This window comes from Falco cherrug, chromosome 9 (genome assembly GCF_023634085.1).
Source record: "Falco cherrug isolate bFalChe1 chromosome 9, bFalChe1.pri, whole genome shotgun sequence".
Classification (NCBI taxonomy): Eukaryota; Metazoa; Chordata; class Aves; order Falconiformes; family Falconidae; genus Falco; species Falco cherrug.
The window spans coordinates 27805359-27824260 of NC_073705.1; the positions used below are offsets into that span (position 1 = coordinate 27805359).

Here is an 18902-nt window from a genome sequence, read left to right on the forward strand (position 1 = left end):
CCCTTCCTCTCACACCCATGTGTATGCAGCAGGGCAGAGAACTGGTTCTGGTGAAATATATAAACTTGCTTCTTGTTGCCTCTGAGTTATTTTCCATTTGCAGTCTGCTTGCCACAGGGCTGTATGGATGTCTGGTGGTGTGGTGCTGAGCCCAGCACAGCGAGGAGGAGGCTAGAAGTGTTCCAGGTGGGATGCTATTGCACCAAAGCCCTTTGCTGAGGGATGCTTTTCCAGTCCTCAAAAGAAAAGCAGAAGGTTGCTCTGTTTGGCCAGTGCCTAACACAATCAGCCTTGTCTGCACTGCGATGTAAGAACCGCAAAACAGTTATCAATAATAATGAAGCATTTAAGTTTTCTTGAGTGTATGAGAGTGAAAAATGCCTTCCTTGCCTACAAGAAAATGGTTTTCCTTCTTTGCTTTTAAAGGGCCGTAGCTGCTGGCTGGAGGGCAGAAATAAGGGAAGAGCAAGCGCGCGCTGCAAATGTGTACCCTGTTCCTTTTGAAGGGCTTTGCTGATAGGAAGAGGGAACATACACAAACACTTTGAGATAAATATTTCTGCCAGGATGCACCCAACGGAGGCAAAGGTGAATTAACTTACGGAAACTCAGTTACATTAAAGCACATATGAGCTGGAGCTGTTGGTGGGAAAATGCAGAAAGATCTTTGTTTCTGTACCCGTACTCATTTCAGTCAAAACAATCTGGGCTAGCAAAAACTCAGTTTAATAAGCCAGGAAAAGCTACTCTGAGGGAAGTGGGTGAAGGTGTGCGCACAGTGTTAGGGTGGGAGAGCTGAGGCAGTGGCAGCCTGGAGCAGAGAGCAGTGACCTGTCTTGTACAGCCCTGTCTGATAGGGAACATGGATGAAACTGATTGAGTTGATTAGAGTCTTATCTTTACAAGTTAAACTCTTGCCTAAGAAGGAATTAAAGGGAATTCTTTTGGCCCAGCTGAGGGAAGTATAAGAATACCTGCTAGGTTATAACCTTTTCTTCCATTTTTGTGGCCCATTTAATGAAGCTGTAAATGTTTCATGTTCAACTCTACCATCTCATAGTACTAACATAGGAAATGTTTTCTAGGTGAGTTTATGCTGCATCATGCTTTTATATTTTAAAAATCCTCAATTTCAAGACTATTATATGAAAAAGGTTGTAAAGAGCCTCTGACTTCTATGTAAAGAAGATAATGAAAGTATTAATAAAGTTAACTATAAACTGGGGCTTTCACAAAATATAAAGTTAAAGGCTGAGCTCCAAACCATTTAATTAGCAGAGATGATATTCAGATAATCAAACTCAGCTAGCCTGTTGAAAATACTTAGAAATGGAGCTTCTAAGGATTAAAATGACATCGTGGGGTTTAGGTCACTCATACTTCCCAAGGTTTATTTTGAAACTGCACCGGTTTGTCTTAGCTCAGGGTTTGACCTGTGGATCAGTACAGACTGTTTGTGTAGATGAGAGTCAACAGTTCATCAAGTGGCAGATAAGCTACCGAGAAAAAGACCTATGGGTGTCCCAGGGTGGGTCTCAAGTGTAACTCTGAAACTAGACAGAACCAGGTTTGGTTGGAAGTAGGATGCTGTAGTAGAGGCAGCCTGTTTCAGTAGTGCCCAGAGTGATGAAAACATGAAGGGGTTGTGATGTGTGTGTATGTGAATATATGACACCACACCAATTATCTCTCTCTAGCCAAGCTGGGGATACTAAATGTAGGAATTGAATAGTAAAGAGAAGCAGGTGAAGAATTGTTCCAAGAAAAATTGATTTTTGTTTTTAATTTCCTGAGATAACATACCTAAAGGTCCTTGTGGAGAAATGACTTCTTGCAAGACCATTGGCAATTCTCCTGAAGTCCTGGAGCACCAGGAGGCAGAACTGCAGCCAGCTGCCCAACTGCTGCTGCAGTCATAAGAGAAACACACTAAAACTTCAATATTGCTTTGTTTTCAACCCAGACAGAAGGTGGTGCAAGGCCCTGGTGTTGGCTTGTTAGGCTGGTTAGCTTGCTATGAGAACTGCCTGTGTGAAGCAGAGCTTGGGACTAGGTGCTATTTGTTATGATTCCTGCTTTAAGCGTGAGATAACAGCAAAGGCTTTGAAAATACAGTCATGGGTTGAAAGCAGAGAGAACCACGAGCAACTTATTCATCATTGATTATTGACAAAATGGAACCTTGAGAGCTGGGAAAAGATTGCTTTTGCCTTAAGAAAGGAAGAAGCTGCTTAGCAAATGGGAGAGGGGAATAAACCCCCGTAGGGGTGTGACAAGAGCATGTGCCAGAGTAACCTCCCTTTTCTGGGAGCCTTGTGCCACTCTGTCCCGAGGCAGAGACCAAGGGCTGGCCACTAGCTAGAAATTCAACAGGTTTGGATGGGTAAGATCTCCAGTTTGCCCTGGGCGAGAAGGAGGGTGCCTGCTTCAGTTTTGACTGTCCTCGTTGAAGAGCTCTGGGGCCTGGAAACACCTATGACAGCCCATCACAGGTCCTAGCTGCCAGTACTGACTGCAGTGTCAGCTCCACGGTACTGCATGCTTGCAGCTAACTTGGGATAAAGGACTGACTGATCTGAATATATGCTAATCATGTGGATCATCACTGGGGCTTGGACTAGGTGATCTTCAAGGGTCCCTTCCAACCCATTCTATGATTCTGCATTTAAGAACTAACATGTAGTGATGTTCACTAGCGTGAGAATTACTGGCATGGGGAGTGTTGTCAATGAATGATAATACAGTAATGTTCTTTTAAACCTTAAAGTTGGTATGCCTTGTCAGTCTAAGCCCTCCTGTCACAGTGATCTCTAATTCCCTGGTGGATATGTGTATGTTCAGTTGCAACCACACGTCTGCAGTTGCTCATCAGCACACACTTGACTCAAGCACATGCTGCATCCTGCCCAACGGGAGGGTGAAACATAAGAGTTTGGAAGGAACTAGGGACAACAATTACAATGATAAAGGAAGTGAGGCTTCGTTACTTCAGCTACTCCAGGCATACTTGGCTTGTATCAGAGTTTTGGGGTATTTTTTATTTTGCTGCCTACTGAACACAGCATTTCTAGCAGAAAGTGCTAGAAGCAGTTCTGGGCATATATTCTGTTTGCTAAGTGTTTGTATGGAGGCAGCTGCCTCCATATTTCTTCCAAATCCTGTCTCTGATAGGTGTCACCTGAGACTTAAGTATGCATATACTCTTCCACTGTTTGGCTTTAGTTTTTGCTGTGCCTGCAGGTATCTAACACTTGCAAAAAGCAGACAGACTTCTTTGAATGCTGCATTGCATTTAGCTGCCCGATTACTCTGTGACTTGGTCACTAGGAGTGTATTTACACATAATTGCTATAAAGTATGACTCCAACTACCATAAATACACTGAAACCACTTTCAAACTACCAAGCTTAGAAATCCCTAAGAACATAGCCCTGCAGAACAGAATTTGGCGAGGTATATCTGCCTATGTGAGCAGGTACCATGTATGTTTAGGTACCTGTATGTCTTCTCATGCAGACTGCAAAACTGACATGAGCGGTTTTTGCTTAATTGCACTGGTTCCTGCCCATCTGTATCTATATTGTGCTCACTTGTACTTAGGTGAGTTACTAAGGGCTTGTTTCTAGAAGAGAAGGATTTATTGGCTAAAGTTTTACAGGATCCTGTCTGGTGTCCAAGGGCATTCCATGTTTTCATTCAGAGTCCATATAATGGCAAAAAAGGTATACTTACTTTGTTTGTGGAGTATGTTTGCTAAACTGTTGTGAATTTGGGAGAGATGGTGAGCACTGGAGAACAGAACTGGAGTTAAAAAGTTATCTTGAGAAGCAGTCTCAGGAAAGCAATAAGGGATGGTGCAAAGGATTGCAGTGGGTTAAAGTAATAAGCTGCAAGACTCTCACCTGGAGAAAGACTGTTCAGCCACAGCTCTGCCAGAAATTATCTGCAGGTTATAGCAAATTGCAACTATATGTGAGGGGGGAGGAAAAAAAAATCCCTCCTCTTGTATGAGCAGGATTATCCTGCAGATAAGGGGATAGATATTTTTGTTCTATGTGGGGCTGCCATGGGAGTGCTGTACACAGGTTTGCACTTTGTTCTTTAGGAAAGCTGTGAATCACTCGAGGGAATTCAGAGGATAGCAATTAGTGGTGTGCTATACCAATATCTGGTATTTCTTAGGTGGAAATTGTTCTAGATAACCCTGTATGCTGCCCAGTTTTGTGCATTTCTAGCAGTGATTTGGCTTTAGAAACAAGAAAAAGCTTATGACTCATCTCAGCTATCTGATATGGGCCAGTGTGAGGGAGCTCGCTGGAGTGCTAGACTGGGAGGGTGTAGAAAAACGTACAAGACTCCAGGAAGATGAGGTGTATGCTGCACTCACTGTCCTATGCCTGTAAAAAAATCCTGAAAAATTTATGTAATGAGATTTAATGTAAATCTTTAGGAAAGGAGAAGTTTAGTTTTTAAAAAAAACCACTTATTTTGCTCACTCATCATATATTTCACTCACATTTTTACACCCATGGGTGTTCCAAGACTTGTCAAAGCTCCCAAGGATCACTTGTGTAACACTAAGGATGAGATGTTAGGTGTCAAATCTTTGCTCTGTCTTTTGGGTTCCTCTTGATCATGCTAAATATAGTTTGAACTGGTTTGAACCAATTTTTGGAAGATCTTTTATTCCCTCAAGTCAGAATGTTATTCCAGTTAATTTTTTTCCCTAAGGATCTTTCTTCTTTCTCTGTAAGTCTTAGACAAGGTGGCTGCCCATTGTCTTTGTCTTATTTTGAGTATCCTTCTGGCCAGTTTGCCTTCCTATTAGGACAGCAGAAAGCAATAGTGTATACAAGGTGACACAACCTTGTCACCATCCTCCTGTTATCTGAGCACAGGTCTCCTGGTGAGTTGTTTCTGCTGTGGCCTTATCAGAGCACAGGCTTCATGATGTAACCATCTCATCTGTCAATATTTTGGTCTGATCACTGTTGATAACGTTCTTGGTTGTCAATGCAAGCTGTTCTTCTAGCCCTTACTCCTTCTAGCCCTAGGTTTTGCTGGTGCCTTCCTTCATAATCCACACTAGTATTGGTCCTACAAGTCTTTGCATTTCTATGTGAACACCAGCCTTCCTGGAACAGGTAGATGGTGGTGTATTGTGATCTGTAGCGTTTTGTAGGTGACATGACTGTTAGAACTGGTGTAGGAGGAAGCAGTCCCTTCACAGGTTGCCCACAAAGCTTTCTGCCACCCTGGCATTTGTCATAAAACGGAGGGACTTTGGATTAACACAAATGCAAGCTGTAGTGCTAAACTGATGTTGGCTTTGCCAACAGTTTGCTAAGTTTCCTTAACGAATCATTCTACTAGAGTAATTATGTTTGTTTTTTGAAAGCCAGCTGGTATTCCAGGCATATTTGTGATACCAGCAACAGAAATAAAACAACCCCACAACACTTCCTTGTTACCAGCACAGATCTCAACAGCCCATCTGGTTAATTTTTTGGCTTGACCTATTTTTCTAACTCTTTTCTTCTAACTCTTTTCTTCTTTACTCAATACCTGTTCCTCTCACCAAGCCATGATGATGTCATCCACTAGGCTTTTTCCTCACTAAAGTGACAACTGTTGTTTCCAGCTTCTAGGTGAAATGGCTGGTCCTGCAGACTTAGCTGGTTACTAAAGAAAAAGTCCTTTAAAAAAGATTTGCTAGTACTGGCCACTTTTTATATATCAGCCTCCACTTGTTCACTCACAGGTGTGGAACTTAATAATAGTAGTAAGGCAGTGTAAGGGGTTTTACTGGCTTGGTTTTGAAATCTAACAGTGCTTGCTCATTTGGCTGGACGTCAAATGTCCTGTCTCTGCTTACTTCTGATAGAGGCTGTGACTCTTATTCTCCTGTCCCAGCAGGCATTTCCCAATTAATTATTTTGAAGGTTGAGCAGCCCCCAATTTCATTAGATCTCTTAATTGGCAAAGAAAGATATGGGAAGCTGATGCAGGGATTCCTTCAATCTTTGCAAAAGAGATATTTTTTCTAAGAGTTTGGTCACAGCATAATGTGTAAGTGAAAGAGGAGAGAGGTCTGGCAACTTGGTTAGCTAACTGAAGTTACCAACTAAAATTTCTGTAGCATGTTATGCTGAAAGCAATGTGTTCAAGTTGTGGAGAAAAAGCCAGAGAAACTTTGCTACATTGCCAAAGGCAAACCCTTTTCGCTGACTGCTAGGAGTGGGTTGCCTCATGCTTATTTTTGTTTTGTTTGACCTTTGTGTCAAGACTGATTAATCTTTGCAGAAACAATACCAGTGATTAATAGGATGTTTGCCAAGAATATAGCACTGCTCTTCTCCAGGAGACAGCCTCCATAGAAAGGGATCAGCAAGGACAGGAATTGGCTTTGGTAAATATTAATATAATAGATGTCTGCTGAAGAAGCCATGGGTGAAGGCTATTTCCATTTTTAATTTACTTAAGCTGTAAACCAGGCTATTTCTAGTGGTCATGACAAAGGAATTTTGTGTATGTGGTTATACAGGCCTTGCCTATGAAGTTGGAGAGTCTTGGCACTCACAACTTTGAAAGGCTGGGATAATTAAATGGTAGGGTATAGGAGAAGTAGAACAGGTGGAACTTAACTGACCTAGATTGAAGTTTTCCATGAAAATGATTGTGGGAATGGGTACGCATGTCAGGAAAACTATTACTGTGTGTTAAAGGTGTAAGCAAACTATGTAGTGACTAGTAAATGTATATTAATGTAGTAGAATGAAGGTATGCAGAGCCGTGGCAGATGATACTTTCTGCACAATGTGTCCCTTTGCACTGATGTGTCAATGCCGCCAGCTTTTTGTCCAGTCAAAAAATGGAACTAGTGTGCTAGTTGAGGTCCTGGCTAGAGATGCCATTTGTGGCGAATGAAGAGACGGGATGTAGCTTGATGCAAGCAAGATGTCGATTTATTAGTGATTCTTTTACCTTTATAGAAGTTTCTACCTTTACATGTTACACACTGATTGGTTAAATCTTAAGTGAACTACATGCTTAAGATTGGTTATCTTCTAAGGATCATCATTTAAACAATAGGTACCGATTAGTCTATCTTTTCTTAGCAACAATCTCTATTCTAAGATTAGGGGTTTTTTTCTTACTTGACTTTAGTGATTAACAAAGTTCCTCATCAGCACTATCGTTCCCTTATTTTGCTGTAAGTCCCTCTTTGTCCTGCTGTATATCCCTCTTTGTCCGTCTGGTTGTCATCTCAACCGCTATGGCTCAAGAGTCTGCTGTTAACTCGTTCCTTTGTTCCCAGGGCTTATGCCCTACAAGTTCTAACACGTCTCCATTCATCAGGCTAACAGTGCTCGGACTCTTGTCCTTGAGGCCTTGCCCAAAAGCCAGTTCCTTGGGTGAAGTAGGCTCTGAAAGAAGAGGAAATAGCTCACAATCTTGAGATACAAAAGCTCTGCATTGATGAAACTATTATTGTAGTTGAAACTGGTACCATAAATATTCTCTCCAGAGGTTCACCTAAATGAAAGTGCAATCTTCTGCTCTGTGAGTTTCATGTCAGGATATCAGTGTTTGCTTGGTAAAGGAGGTATACATTTTTTCCTGGAACGCTTAGTAGGGATCTTGCTGAGCATCTGGTTTGATAACATCTGGGAATTAGTGAGGCGAGGTTCTCCAGAAGGATGGAAGAAAAGGAAACTGAAAATGCCAGAGAATGTCTGTATCTGAACTGTACTATAATTTGCGGTTGTGCTGAAACCACACAGCAAATTGGTGGTGAAGGGAACAAAGAGCAGCTGAGGCAGGCACAGCCAGGAAGCTGGGTCTGGAGGTACGTAGCTCAGACATGTTCATGTGAGCTGCAACTATGCTTCTAGCTATATGCTCAGGTATACGCTTCAGTCAAGGAAGTCAGCCTAAGCCTAAAGAAAACATTCTGTTTTCATGAATAAGAGTTTTTCTACTTAAAGAAAAACCAAAAACCAAACAAAACCCAACCAAACAAAATAAAAACCAACTGCATAGCACTCAGCAGTCCCCTTTACATTTGCAGTGCAAAGAGTAATGGCTGCCTGTATTAGAACACTTCTACATGAGTGTGAGTTTTACCTCTTCCACCAGCTTCACAACTTTTCTCTGCGTTCTCCCAGGAAAAACAATGAGATTTTTCTAAATGTTTCCCGTCTTTAGTCATTCCTTGCCATATATGCCTTCAAGTCTGTCACCTGTTTTCTATTACTTCCTATCTTTCCTCATATGTGCCACATAAAGTGATATATAATTGGATGCTGAGACAGAGCTTGTCTTTGCTTCCAGTGCCTCCCTCTGCTATTGTATGGGTAAACCAAAGCAATGCTGTGAAGGATAGGAAACCTCATTATTATAGCTGTTTAGTTGAAATAAGGGGAAATGTGAAAGCATGACTAATAAGCACCTGAGTAACAGATTAATGTGCAAGTATCTGCAGCTGTCAGACATAACACTGTCCAAAACCACCTGTAGTAGTACATGATAGTGTCTGAATGTAGCACTGGAATATGTGGCATGAACTGCTAGTAGCTAAGCATTAGATATATAGCTTGAAAGCAAGATTAATGCCTGCAGAATGAAAATGATGGGGGGAAAAGTGTGGTAGAAGATAACTGCAAGCAGAAAAATACATCATATAATGTATATGGAATTACTTAAATGTCTATAATGGACAATGATGGATGAGAATCTTTGGGTTTGAGGTGCAGGAGAGTTGAGCTCCCCACAAAGCGCATCATTGTATTGCCAACAGACAATGTAGTGATTCCTGCTACTGAAATAAAGGAAATGCATGTCTGGAGTGGTGGCAGCCTGAGCTTTGTGGGTAAGCAGTGTTCTGGAAGATCCAAGTTTGGAGACGGATTTGGGAATTTGTGCTGCAAACCATGACCAACTGTGTTCATAGTGGTTGGTGGGAGAGAGCTGCCTGTGCTGTCCCTGGCAGGACACAGCCTACAGTGCACCTGGAGCACGTGAGTCTCAAAACCCCTGCCTGAGTTTGAACAGACTCTGTAGGTACATCTAGATGTGTACTGATGGAGAAATAGTTACCAGGAAACAGGAGGCTGAAGAGAGGAAAAATACATGCTGAGAGGCAGTGTGAGAAGTATCCCTGGATCAGGTCAGCTCCAGAGCCAAGAGGTTTTACTGGATCCCAGGTCATACTACACCAGGCCACCAGCACACACACAATCAACAACAGGTCATGTAATTCAGGCCACATCTAAGAAGGGGGTGGTGGCTATATGCTGACAAAGATTACAGGATTGCATGTGCATCTGCCTGGATAGTTGCCTGTTATTAAGAAGTCTACTATAACAGTTTAATAAAACATACTGTAATAAATATTGGTTGACCTGTTTCTCCACAAATTTGATCCCGGGTCAGGGAGAAGGCAATTTACAACTCCAAGGGAAGAGGACTTATGACAATACCTGTCTTTGCCCTTACCTGTCACTTCCCTGTGGTTCCTTAGAGAAATCTTCCCTTTGCAGCCTCACTGCTTGTTCTGTTCTTGTACTTAATGTTCTAGGAGAGTTTCATGGTCCTTTGCCACCTCAGGTAACTGTCTCCTCTTTTTCACTCTGATTCCCTTGAGGTAGCACAAGGTCAATGATTTTTAATGACTTATACTTTGTCCCTTTGGTGAGGTCAGGCATATTAAAACAAGGTGGAAATGAACACACACGTTAATGAGGTCCCCAGCATTTCAAAGATTGTGGTTAGGGTAAGTATTTCATATGGAGCTTTGAAACAGTCATGTTATAGAATGGATGCAGGTTCGTGGCTTAAAATGGCCATCCATGTGCAATGCCCTGCACGTCATACGCTACTAGACCTGGCAACACAGAGCTTCCCCCTTCGTTCAGATCAGGGCTGCAAATCACCCCCGGGAAAACTATTCTTTTCACAGCTTGTTTGAAGAGGAAGTTTGAGTTATGGGTGAACAGAAATTATAGTCTGTTCTGACTGCTGAGGGTGGCCTCATGGCTGTGAATGTCTGATGGCCCATATACCTAAACATACTTCTCCAACAAGTGATCTGCTGGCTCGCTGTGCATCGGCCATGCGTGTGGCAAAGGAGCCACCAGAGTGGCCAATGCGGAAGAGCCTAACACAGGTGGTGGTGGCAGCAGTTTTTAGGAGGGATGGAAGCTGGAATGTGTGGCTAAAAAGGTTTCTTCTGCCAGGGGAGCAGATGTCTCCACAGAATCCATTGGGTGAGGGATCTACTGGGGGAAGGAACAACCGTTCTCCTTTTCTACAGGTAAATCTGAGGTGTTAACTATCTCTGTGGCTCCTGAAATTGAAAGCAAACAAAAACTGTTCAGGAATCTGATGTGGTTTTTTTTACAGTACGATTTCAGCTACCATTTGAAGACTTCAGAAATAGCTTCTAGTGTTAAAGTATGGTAATTATGTGGTGATGGGTGGTTTTCTAGAAGAAAGTCTGAAAGTACTAATGTATTCAAATGAAAATTGGACAATCCTAAAGTCCAGCTATGCTTTCAAAACCTAAAGGCAATTTCTTCACATACCAGAAATAGTGCTTTGATTTTGCCACCTCTGTTTCTTTGACAAAAGCATATTTGCCCTTTCAGATTCAGGACATTTAACTGTATTTAGAACATCTACATTAAAATATTTTAATAAAGATCACATGGGTGTGACTAAGGTTCAGATGTTGGTGGGCTGTGGCCAAATCATAGTTCTTCATCATGATGTAGCTGCGCTGCGGGCAACTCGTTTCCCTGTGGATACTTGCAGCCTTGCCTCTTTGGGATACTTCCTGCTTTTGCTTGAAAATAAAAGTATGAGTCATTCCGGAAGGCACTTAAGGAACAGATGAAATAAATAGCAAAGAATGACTTGCACAATACTCCAACTATACTTCCAGGTCTACTTGTAAAACTATCATTTGCACTTTTTCAAAGTTTCTGGTTAGTTGTAGGTGCTCAGACTGCATGATGGGAAGGATTAACAGAAATGAAAGTCAATAGCACGGGATTGGGCAGGAGGCAAATGATTTTCCAACTTCTCTGAAGTGTCTTCTAACTTTCGCTTAATTTGTAGCAAGGGAATTGTAAGCAGTGAAGTACTCCCAAATTGTTAGGGAAAGTAAGTTTCCCTCTTGGTAATAATTAATATCTATGGTGGTAAGAGTTACTCTAAAATAAGTTTAAAAAGTAGTTTATTATAATTACTTACTGAAAGCTATACTTGTGTGCCTAATGACTGCTGTTGCCTATTTATTTGAAATTAGGGCCTGCTGTAGGGCATGTATTATTTTAAACAGAATGTGTGTATACACAGCTCTCCTGCTTGGGCGAAAAAAACCCAGCTAAACAAACAAGCTGATACCATTACAGCTGTTGCACCTTTTCTTTACTTGCCCTGCCGTGCTCAGTGCTGCAGTTCCATACCTTCTGCAGTGACTGTATTTCAGACACTTGCCATAAGCAGGTTATTATAAGCCAAGTCATTACTTAGTTGCCATAAGCAGGTTATTATAAGCCAAGTCATTACTTAGTTGCCATAAGCAGGTTATTATAAGCCAAGTCATTACTTGTATCCTTGCTGTCTGCTCCTTATGATAAACAGCTTCACCTTGCCTTCACCAACGCTGGACCTGGACTTTCTCTTGAAGCTGCTTGGTGTCTGCATTTTCTGCAAACTTACTAATGCATTCTGTACCTGACAGCCTTGTCTTTTGTAACTGTTTATGTCTGCAGATAATGTAACTGTAAAAATGCCTCGAGGTCTACTGCAGTTTTGCAGGATTAAAGTATTAACCTGAAAGGTAAAGCAAATGTTTAGATTTCTTTCATTTCATCTGCCTCTTCAATGTGACATAAAATATTTCTGGAAATCCTGGCTAACACTGGGTATGAAACTTTGCTTTAATGATTTATTAGGCAGCAATTCAAATACACTATTGTCTTTTCAAGAAAATCTATATGACAGCAAGTCCAACTGCTCTTCATTTGCTGCTCAAGGATGTTACAGGAAGCATAAATGTGGATTGATTTACTGTTGTGTATGGTGGGTCTTGAAGTGTGTTGTCAAACAGTGGGATGCCTTCCTGGTAGGTTTCTTACAAACTCGATAGTTATAGATGGTCCTGGAGGCAGAGAGCTTGGAGATGAAGACAGAATGTGTGTAGGATGGGTTAAAGCACGAAGGAGGCAAAGGTACGTGATGTGGTAGCAGCCAATGTTTTGGTGTTTTTTGAGGTTGGGTTTAAGACATAAATTACGTGGATGAAGGCTTTTAAAAAACAGACTGAGGGATGGGGCAGGCTGAAAGGGTGTGGATGGAGTAGAGTATGTGGCATGCTGGGACACTTCAGATGCTCAAAAATCAGTTTCTTATTTTGACTTGTGCTTTCAGTTTTGCATTACTGTTACTTCTGTTCTGCGGACTTTCCCTGAACCAGCTTACTGGTAGGGTACTGAAAGAGACCATCACATGGGTTACTCCCTTTGATTAGACTGAACCATCTCCTGCTGTTTCTGGATTGAAGAAAAACATTAGGAAAAGAATGGCCTTGGTTATTCCACTCTTGGGCAAAGTGCGGTACAAAACCTCAAACAAAATCCCCACCAAAACCCAGCCAAACAGATTTCAGCACAAACTGTCCCGATAACCCAACAGTGCCCTGGAGGTTATCTTATTTTTGCAGACTGAGGGCAAGAACTAGCTTCAGCTGCCCTGTGCCTGCCTTTAACTGTTACAGCAACAACTGTGGAGATGATTTGGTACTGCTGGAGGCTAATTATGTAAATTTTCACAAACATTACAGATACTGGGGTTCTCTTAAGCTTGCAAATCTGGTTCTTCAGGTTGTCTAGTCCAGGTTTTTAAATATATAAAGTGTGGAGCACATAGGGCAATCACACAAAGGATGCATTTTTAAGGGTGAGGTGGGGTGTAGAGTAAGGTATAGAGCAAAGCTCATACAGCAGGCTGTGGCTGGGAGGGCACAGACCTGCATGCCGTTTTGGTGGCAACGTGGGTGAATTCATAAAAAGTTACTCCCTTCCCAGCTTTTTAGCTTCCCCGACAGCCACAACTCTGTCAAGCACCCACGGGGGTGGATGTGCAGCCCGGACCTTCTCACAGACGCAGCACAATGCCCGTGGGCTGCAGCTCCGCGGCTGCCCCCGGCCCTTCCCTCGCAGGACCTGCCGCCCCGCGGGGAGGCTGCCAGCCGCGCGCGCTGGGCACCCCGCGGCTGCCAGGGGCCGGAACTGGGCGGCGCCTCGCGCTCGAGCCGGGGTGGGGCCCGCTCCGCGCGCGCCAATCAGCGAGCGGGAATGGGGTGGGTGGTGCGGGAGCGAGGCGCCAAACAGCCCTTCCTCCTCCGGCGCGGGAGGACGCCCCGGCAGCCTCTTCGCTCCGCAGCCAATCGCAACCGCGCTCCGTCTCCCCGTCCCGCCCCTGGCCGCAGTGAACCAACGGGAAGCGCTACTCCTTCAGGCGCTCAGCCAATCAGTGACCGAGCAGAATAAAATCTATCTCCACCGCCTCCTGCCCACTGCCCCTGGGGCGGGGGTCGCTCCGGCCAGCGGCCTGTCCTGTGGTGCCGGCAGCGGTCGGTCTCTCCGTTCTCCGCCGCCGCCCAGGGTCAACCGAGCAACTCACGTCATGACCCGGCCGCTCGGCGTGGGCGTGCCGTTGCCGAGCCCGCCCGTCACTAGGTCCCGACGCCATTTTACGCCGGCGGCCGCAGCTACAGAAGCAGCCCGGGGCTTCAGGTACCGGCGGGGAGCGGCTGAGGGGCGGACGTGGGCGGGGGAGGTGGCTGCGGCCGCTGCCAGGTCCCGTCGCTGGCCGGCGGGGCGCCCCTCGCCTCCCGGCATGCACTGTGTCTCCCGGGGCAGAGGGGCGCTCCCGCCGTGGCTTGCCCCGCGCCGCGCCCGGGTCGGGGGGCCGCTCTGCGGGTGGCCGGTGGCTGCGGGGGCCTCACGGTGCTGTTCCCAGCTCTGGCCTCTCGGCCCTGGGCACGGCGGGCAGATGGGGGTGTGAGAGCATCAGGGAGCACGGCGGGGTGCCAGCTGCACCTGCACTGGCGCCCCTGGGGGTCCCAGCCCTGAGGCGCTGGCCGTTGCTTTCCTACGCTGATGGTAGTTGGCTGGCTCAGGCGAAAGGGGCGCGATAGCCAGGCAATCTGATGGCATATAAAGAACTGAAGAAAGTGTCTAGCTAAGTACTGACTGGCACCCTCAGCAGAACATTCAGATTCATGAGTTTTCCCATGTGTACCCACATGTCCTCCCATCTTATGTCTCGCTGATTGTTAGCAAGTCTACCTGTAGAGTTAGGCGGGCTTCAGCAGCTCAGCTCTAAAGAGAGAACTTCAGTTGTCACTGGTTCAGCTTTCAGGCCTGTTCCAGCTGTGAACTGTGCTGCTAACGGTGCTGGAGAGCAAAGCCTCCAATGAGGCAGTGGCAGTTGGTGACAGAGTTTAGATATGGTGAACCTGTCTAGTAACTAGAAATCTGAATTCTGCCAGAGACTCAATGAGGTTTTGTAGGGGCTGCTGAGTTAAGTAAGTTTTGTTTCTTGCAGTATGAAGCAAGTTGTAATTTTCTTATGCCATTATCAGCACCTTACTTTGTTCGTTTCAGGGGATCCTCTTTTTTGATAGCACTGATATTTGAAAGAAAGGAAGAAGGTGGAATTTCAGTTCCTCTTCTGTGTTGCTTCTTGCCCAAAGTGAAACTATTTTGTGTTTTGGTTTTGCTGCAGACATCTAAAAGACCTAGTGAGGTTTTAGGTGTGACTTTCTGTTCTGGGTTTTGTTGTTTGTTTTGAATTTTTACAGTGCTTTTCAAGATGCTTCATTTTGTCAAAGATGCAGTAACGTTTTGTAGTTTACTCCTAGGTTGCGTGGCTTTGCTTTCTTTGAGCTATTACAAGTGTTTCCATCATAGATTTTTAAAAGTATAGTTTTTATCCAGTCAGAGATAACAACTGGTATGACTAAATACTAGTCACTTTTAAAAAGTACTCAGGGGTTTCTCTTTCTCAAACAAGTAAAGAATTTCCTCCCTTCTTCCGTTGCAGGTTGTGCCCTTAATTTTGAAAGAACTGGGAGATCTGTTAGGTGCATCTCCTGGATGTGTAGCTATTTTTCTTTTGTCAAGTGAGATGATGTATTTCTGGGTTTAGCCTTTTTTGATTTTTGAGCAGTCTTCCTGGTGTCTGAGTTAAGATGAGATTTCACAAAAAATGGTGGAATAATTTTTAGTGGTGATAAATATGTTTTGCTGAATGTATATTTTGTCAACAAAGATACATTTTGTGTAAAAAGAGTGAAAACCAGTAATTATTGTTGCTTCATCAGTTCTTCATTCTTTTAGGGATGATTATTTGACCTCTTACTAAAACAATAGTGGAAATTCTCCTTTGATTCATTTGTGAACAGTTGTGATCCTGTTCACACAGGACAATCACATGGGAGTTTTGTACTTTAATATGTATGATAAGCAGGTTGAAAGGCCCACTACTTTCTCATGTTCCTCCTTGTACTGTATGGTATGCTTTCTTTCCCCCCCCCCCCCCTTGTTTTTGTTTGAAAATTCTAGTACACTTACTTGTCCGAGATACGATACAGCACTTGAGAAATTATTCTTTTGTTTTAGTTGGACAGTTCCTATCCCTTGCACTTCCAAAAAGCAGAATTACAACTGTGAAGTAGAAAATGTTAATGGCTAAGCACTTCAAAATAAATAGTGTAAGACAAATCACTCTCCATTGAAGTTAAACTTTTATTCCAGGGAGGAAAAAAAAAGGGCTTTTTTTTTTCTTTTTTAGCAGCAGTGCCTCCGTTCTTTCAGTTATGTGCAAGGCTTTGTGTAATTATGGAACAAACAATAATTTCATTACAAAGCTCTCACATTTAGAATAAAACAGCAACAAGATAAAACAATGAGATAGTGGGTGTGGGAGGGAGATAAGCAGTCATTTGAAATCTGTGGAAAGGCTGTGGAAAGAAGGAAGAACATGAGCAGAAGACTTTGGTTTTGGTTTGCCTTCAAGATTCAAGTGCAGATGGGAATCTGAGAGGTAGCTGAAGATGAGATTTGGACTGCCAACAGTGGTTGGTTTGCAGATGGGACTTCAACCTGGAAGGAAGAAGTACAGTTGCTTAGTGAGGAAAATAGAAGGGTTTTGAAAAGATAGGCGGTGCAGAAAGCTGTGGGTATGGGATGATTTTGCAGCTGGGAGAGCAGTCACAAGCAAGCATGAAGGAATGCAAGGCAGAGAGCGCCTTGCTGTGAGAAGGTGAGGTCAGGGTGTCAAGAGTGAGAGGTAGTCTAGGGCAGAAAGACTAAACCATCAACAGATAAACTTACAATTTAGCCTTTTGATTCTTCTGTTGAACTGAAATTTGGGGACCCTGTTGCTTCTGCGTGTGGGAAGAATGGATGTATTTTGGCCTATGTCAAACTAAGCTGGGACAGGTTGGAGGCAAGTAGTCCTTGACAAGTAATTTTTCTGCCCTGTTTGTTAGCCCGAAAGACAGTTTTACGCAGTTGGCTTTTCACTGAGTTACAGTATTCTCATACATTATTACTTGTCGGTAACCGGATTAAAGAAATGTCACTGCATTATAAACAGCTTTTTATATGTGTAGATGCTAAAAATGCAGAAGCCATGTCAGAAAATGTGAAAGTGAAAGTAACAAGCTAATGGAAACATTCAAAATTAAATCCAAGTTTAGTTTGAGCAAGTGAACAGTGGGTTCTTCTGGTCTGAACTTCAGAAATAGTTATTGAGTCTGTGAAAGTACAGTCTTGTATGGATGCTTGAATATGTTGGCTTAGAAACTGGGATAAGTAAGTTTTGCCTTTGTAATCGCCGTTACGCAGACAGTAATGATACAGCTTTGCACTGGAAGGCACAGAAAGATTACAGAAGACAGAAGAAGGTTGTAAACAAATCTGTATTACTGCTTTCTCACTCCAATATCTTGTTGGAACTTGAAGAGGCACTTCCAAAACAGGCATAAATACAGCCTTGAAGCCACATACTTGCCATGTGGGAGAAGGTGAAGATAACAAGTTCATAGTTCTTGGTGTATTTTAATGTCCAAGTTGTATATTACTCGGACAATCTGCCCATTTTTAGAAGTGGCATTTTCTCAGAGAAATGCCTTGGTATTTTTATGTCCCAATTATTATTGCCAGAGAAGATACCTCTTATTTAAAGCTGTTAATTAGCTTTGTATGTGTTAAAATAAGATGGTTGTAGACTGCTGTTTCTGTTGGAAGCCAGAAGATGCCCATAGTGTGTGCACGGAGGGAGGCCACTGATGTCTGTTTTGTTAAGGGGCAGTGCTGGTACAAGTTCCTACTGAGAAGTCTGGTAATAGTGCAGATCAGGATTTGCATCTGTCCTAGTTTTGGCTGGGATAGAGTTAATTTTTTTCTTAGTAGCTGATGCAGTGCTGTATTTTGGATTTAGTAGGGGAATAATGTTGATAACACACTGATGTTTTTAGTTGTTGCTAAGTAATGTTTATACTAAGTTAAGGACTTTTCAATCTCTCAGCTCCTGCCAGTGAAAAAACTGGAGTGGCATAAGAAACTGGGAGGGGACGTAGCCAGGACAGCTGACCCAAACTAACCAAAGAGATATTCCATATCATAGGACATCATGCTGAGTATATAAACTGGGGAGAGTTGGCCAGGGCCTGCCGATCGCTGCTCAGGGACTGCCCTGGCATTGGTCAGCGGGTGGTAAGCAATTGTATTATGTACTGGTTTGGTTTTTTTTTTCCTTCCCTTTGGATTTTATTCTCTCCTCTTCCCTCTCCTTTGCATTATTATTATTGTTGTTGTTATTATTAAATTATTACATTGTTCTTATCTGAGCCCTCAAGTTTTACCCCCACCCCCGATTTGCATCCCCATCCCACTGGAGGGGAGCAGGGGAGTGAGTGAGTGGGTGTGTGGTATATAGTTGCTGGCTGGGATTAAACCATGACACCATCCCATCCTGGCACCAAATGTGTGAAAAAAAGCAGCAGAAGTACACAAAGAGTTCTGGAGAACAACAAGAAAGTTACAGGATTAGTTGAACCTTACAACTTGCAGGTGGAACTTTGTGGTTAGACCTGACTGCAATTAATAATCCATTGAAGAGAGTTTGGTCACTGTGGTATTGATAATGATAAGGCTAGCTGCTTACCACTGTAACACTTTGGGGGGAAAAAAATTTACAGTAGGAGTTACCAGCTCCAAGTGTTGATAGTGGAGATGGGGAGGTTATTAACAGTATCACGTAAGGTACTGTTAAGGTCTCATCTGGGATACTGAATACAGGTGAGGTCAGTCCCATTTAAAAAAGCATAGTTTAAGCTAGAAGGATGGTTAAGACTTTACTAGGATGATAAGGGAAACAGTTTGAGTGAAGAAACTTGACAGGTTGGTTGGCTTCACTAGCCAAGCAGAGTGAAAGCTGGAAGGCAATGAGGATGATAGTGCTTTCTTTGATCTATCGGTGAGCGATCGGAAATAAGAGCTGCTGACGTTAAAACAAAATATGTAGAAATAAATTACAGCATTTTATGAATATTTACTGTATGGGCATTTAGGTATTGTTCATTTGAAAAGATAAAGTTATGTTTTCCCTTCAGAAAGCAGACCACTGCAGAGTTCTTCAAACCAGTTTTAAACCAAGGTAAATATTTTAAATGAAGATATTTAAATTAATTTTAATTATATAAGTGTGCAGAAGTATAGTCCAATCTCTTTCCAAATTGGAGCAGCAGCATAATGAGTATAGCTTACTAAATATGTCAAAATGCACACATTTAATTTTTTTTTATAAGAATCTAACTGAAA

General features: G+C 43.1%; 1 protein-coding gene across 5 annotated transcripts in view; it reads left to right on the forward strand.

Moving 5' to 3' along the window:
- Positions 1-13541: 13541 nt before the first annotated feature.
- Positions 13542-18902, forward strand: part of SLF2 (SMC5-SMC6 complex localization factor 2) — a 30385-nt gene continuing 25024 nt past the window's right edge. For 3 of the 5 annotated variants that reach the window (XM_055720025.1, XM_055720026.1, XM_055720028.1), the window contains exons 1-2: positions 13542-13805; positions 18695-18738. In XM_055720025.1, coding sequence (XP_055576000.1) covers positions 13696-13805; positions 18695-18738 — 154 coding nt within the window. In that variant the 5' untranslated portion in view covers positions 13542-13695. The remainder of the gene's footprint in view (positions 13806-18694; positions 18739-18902) is intronic. The other 2 variants (XM_055720027.1, XM_055720029.1) reach the window with 2 other exon arrangements.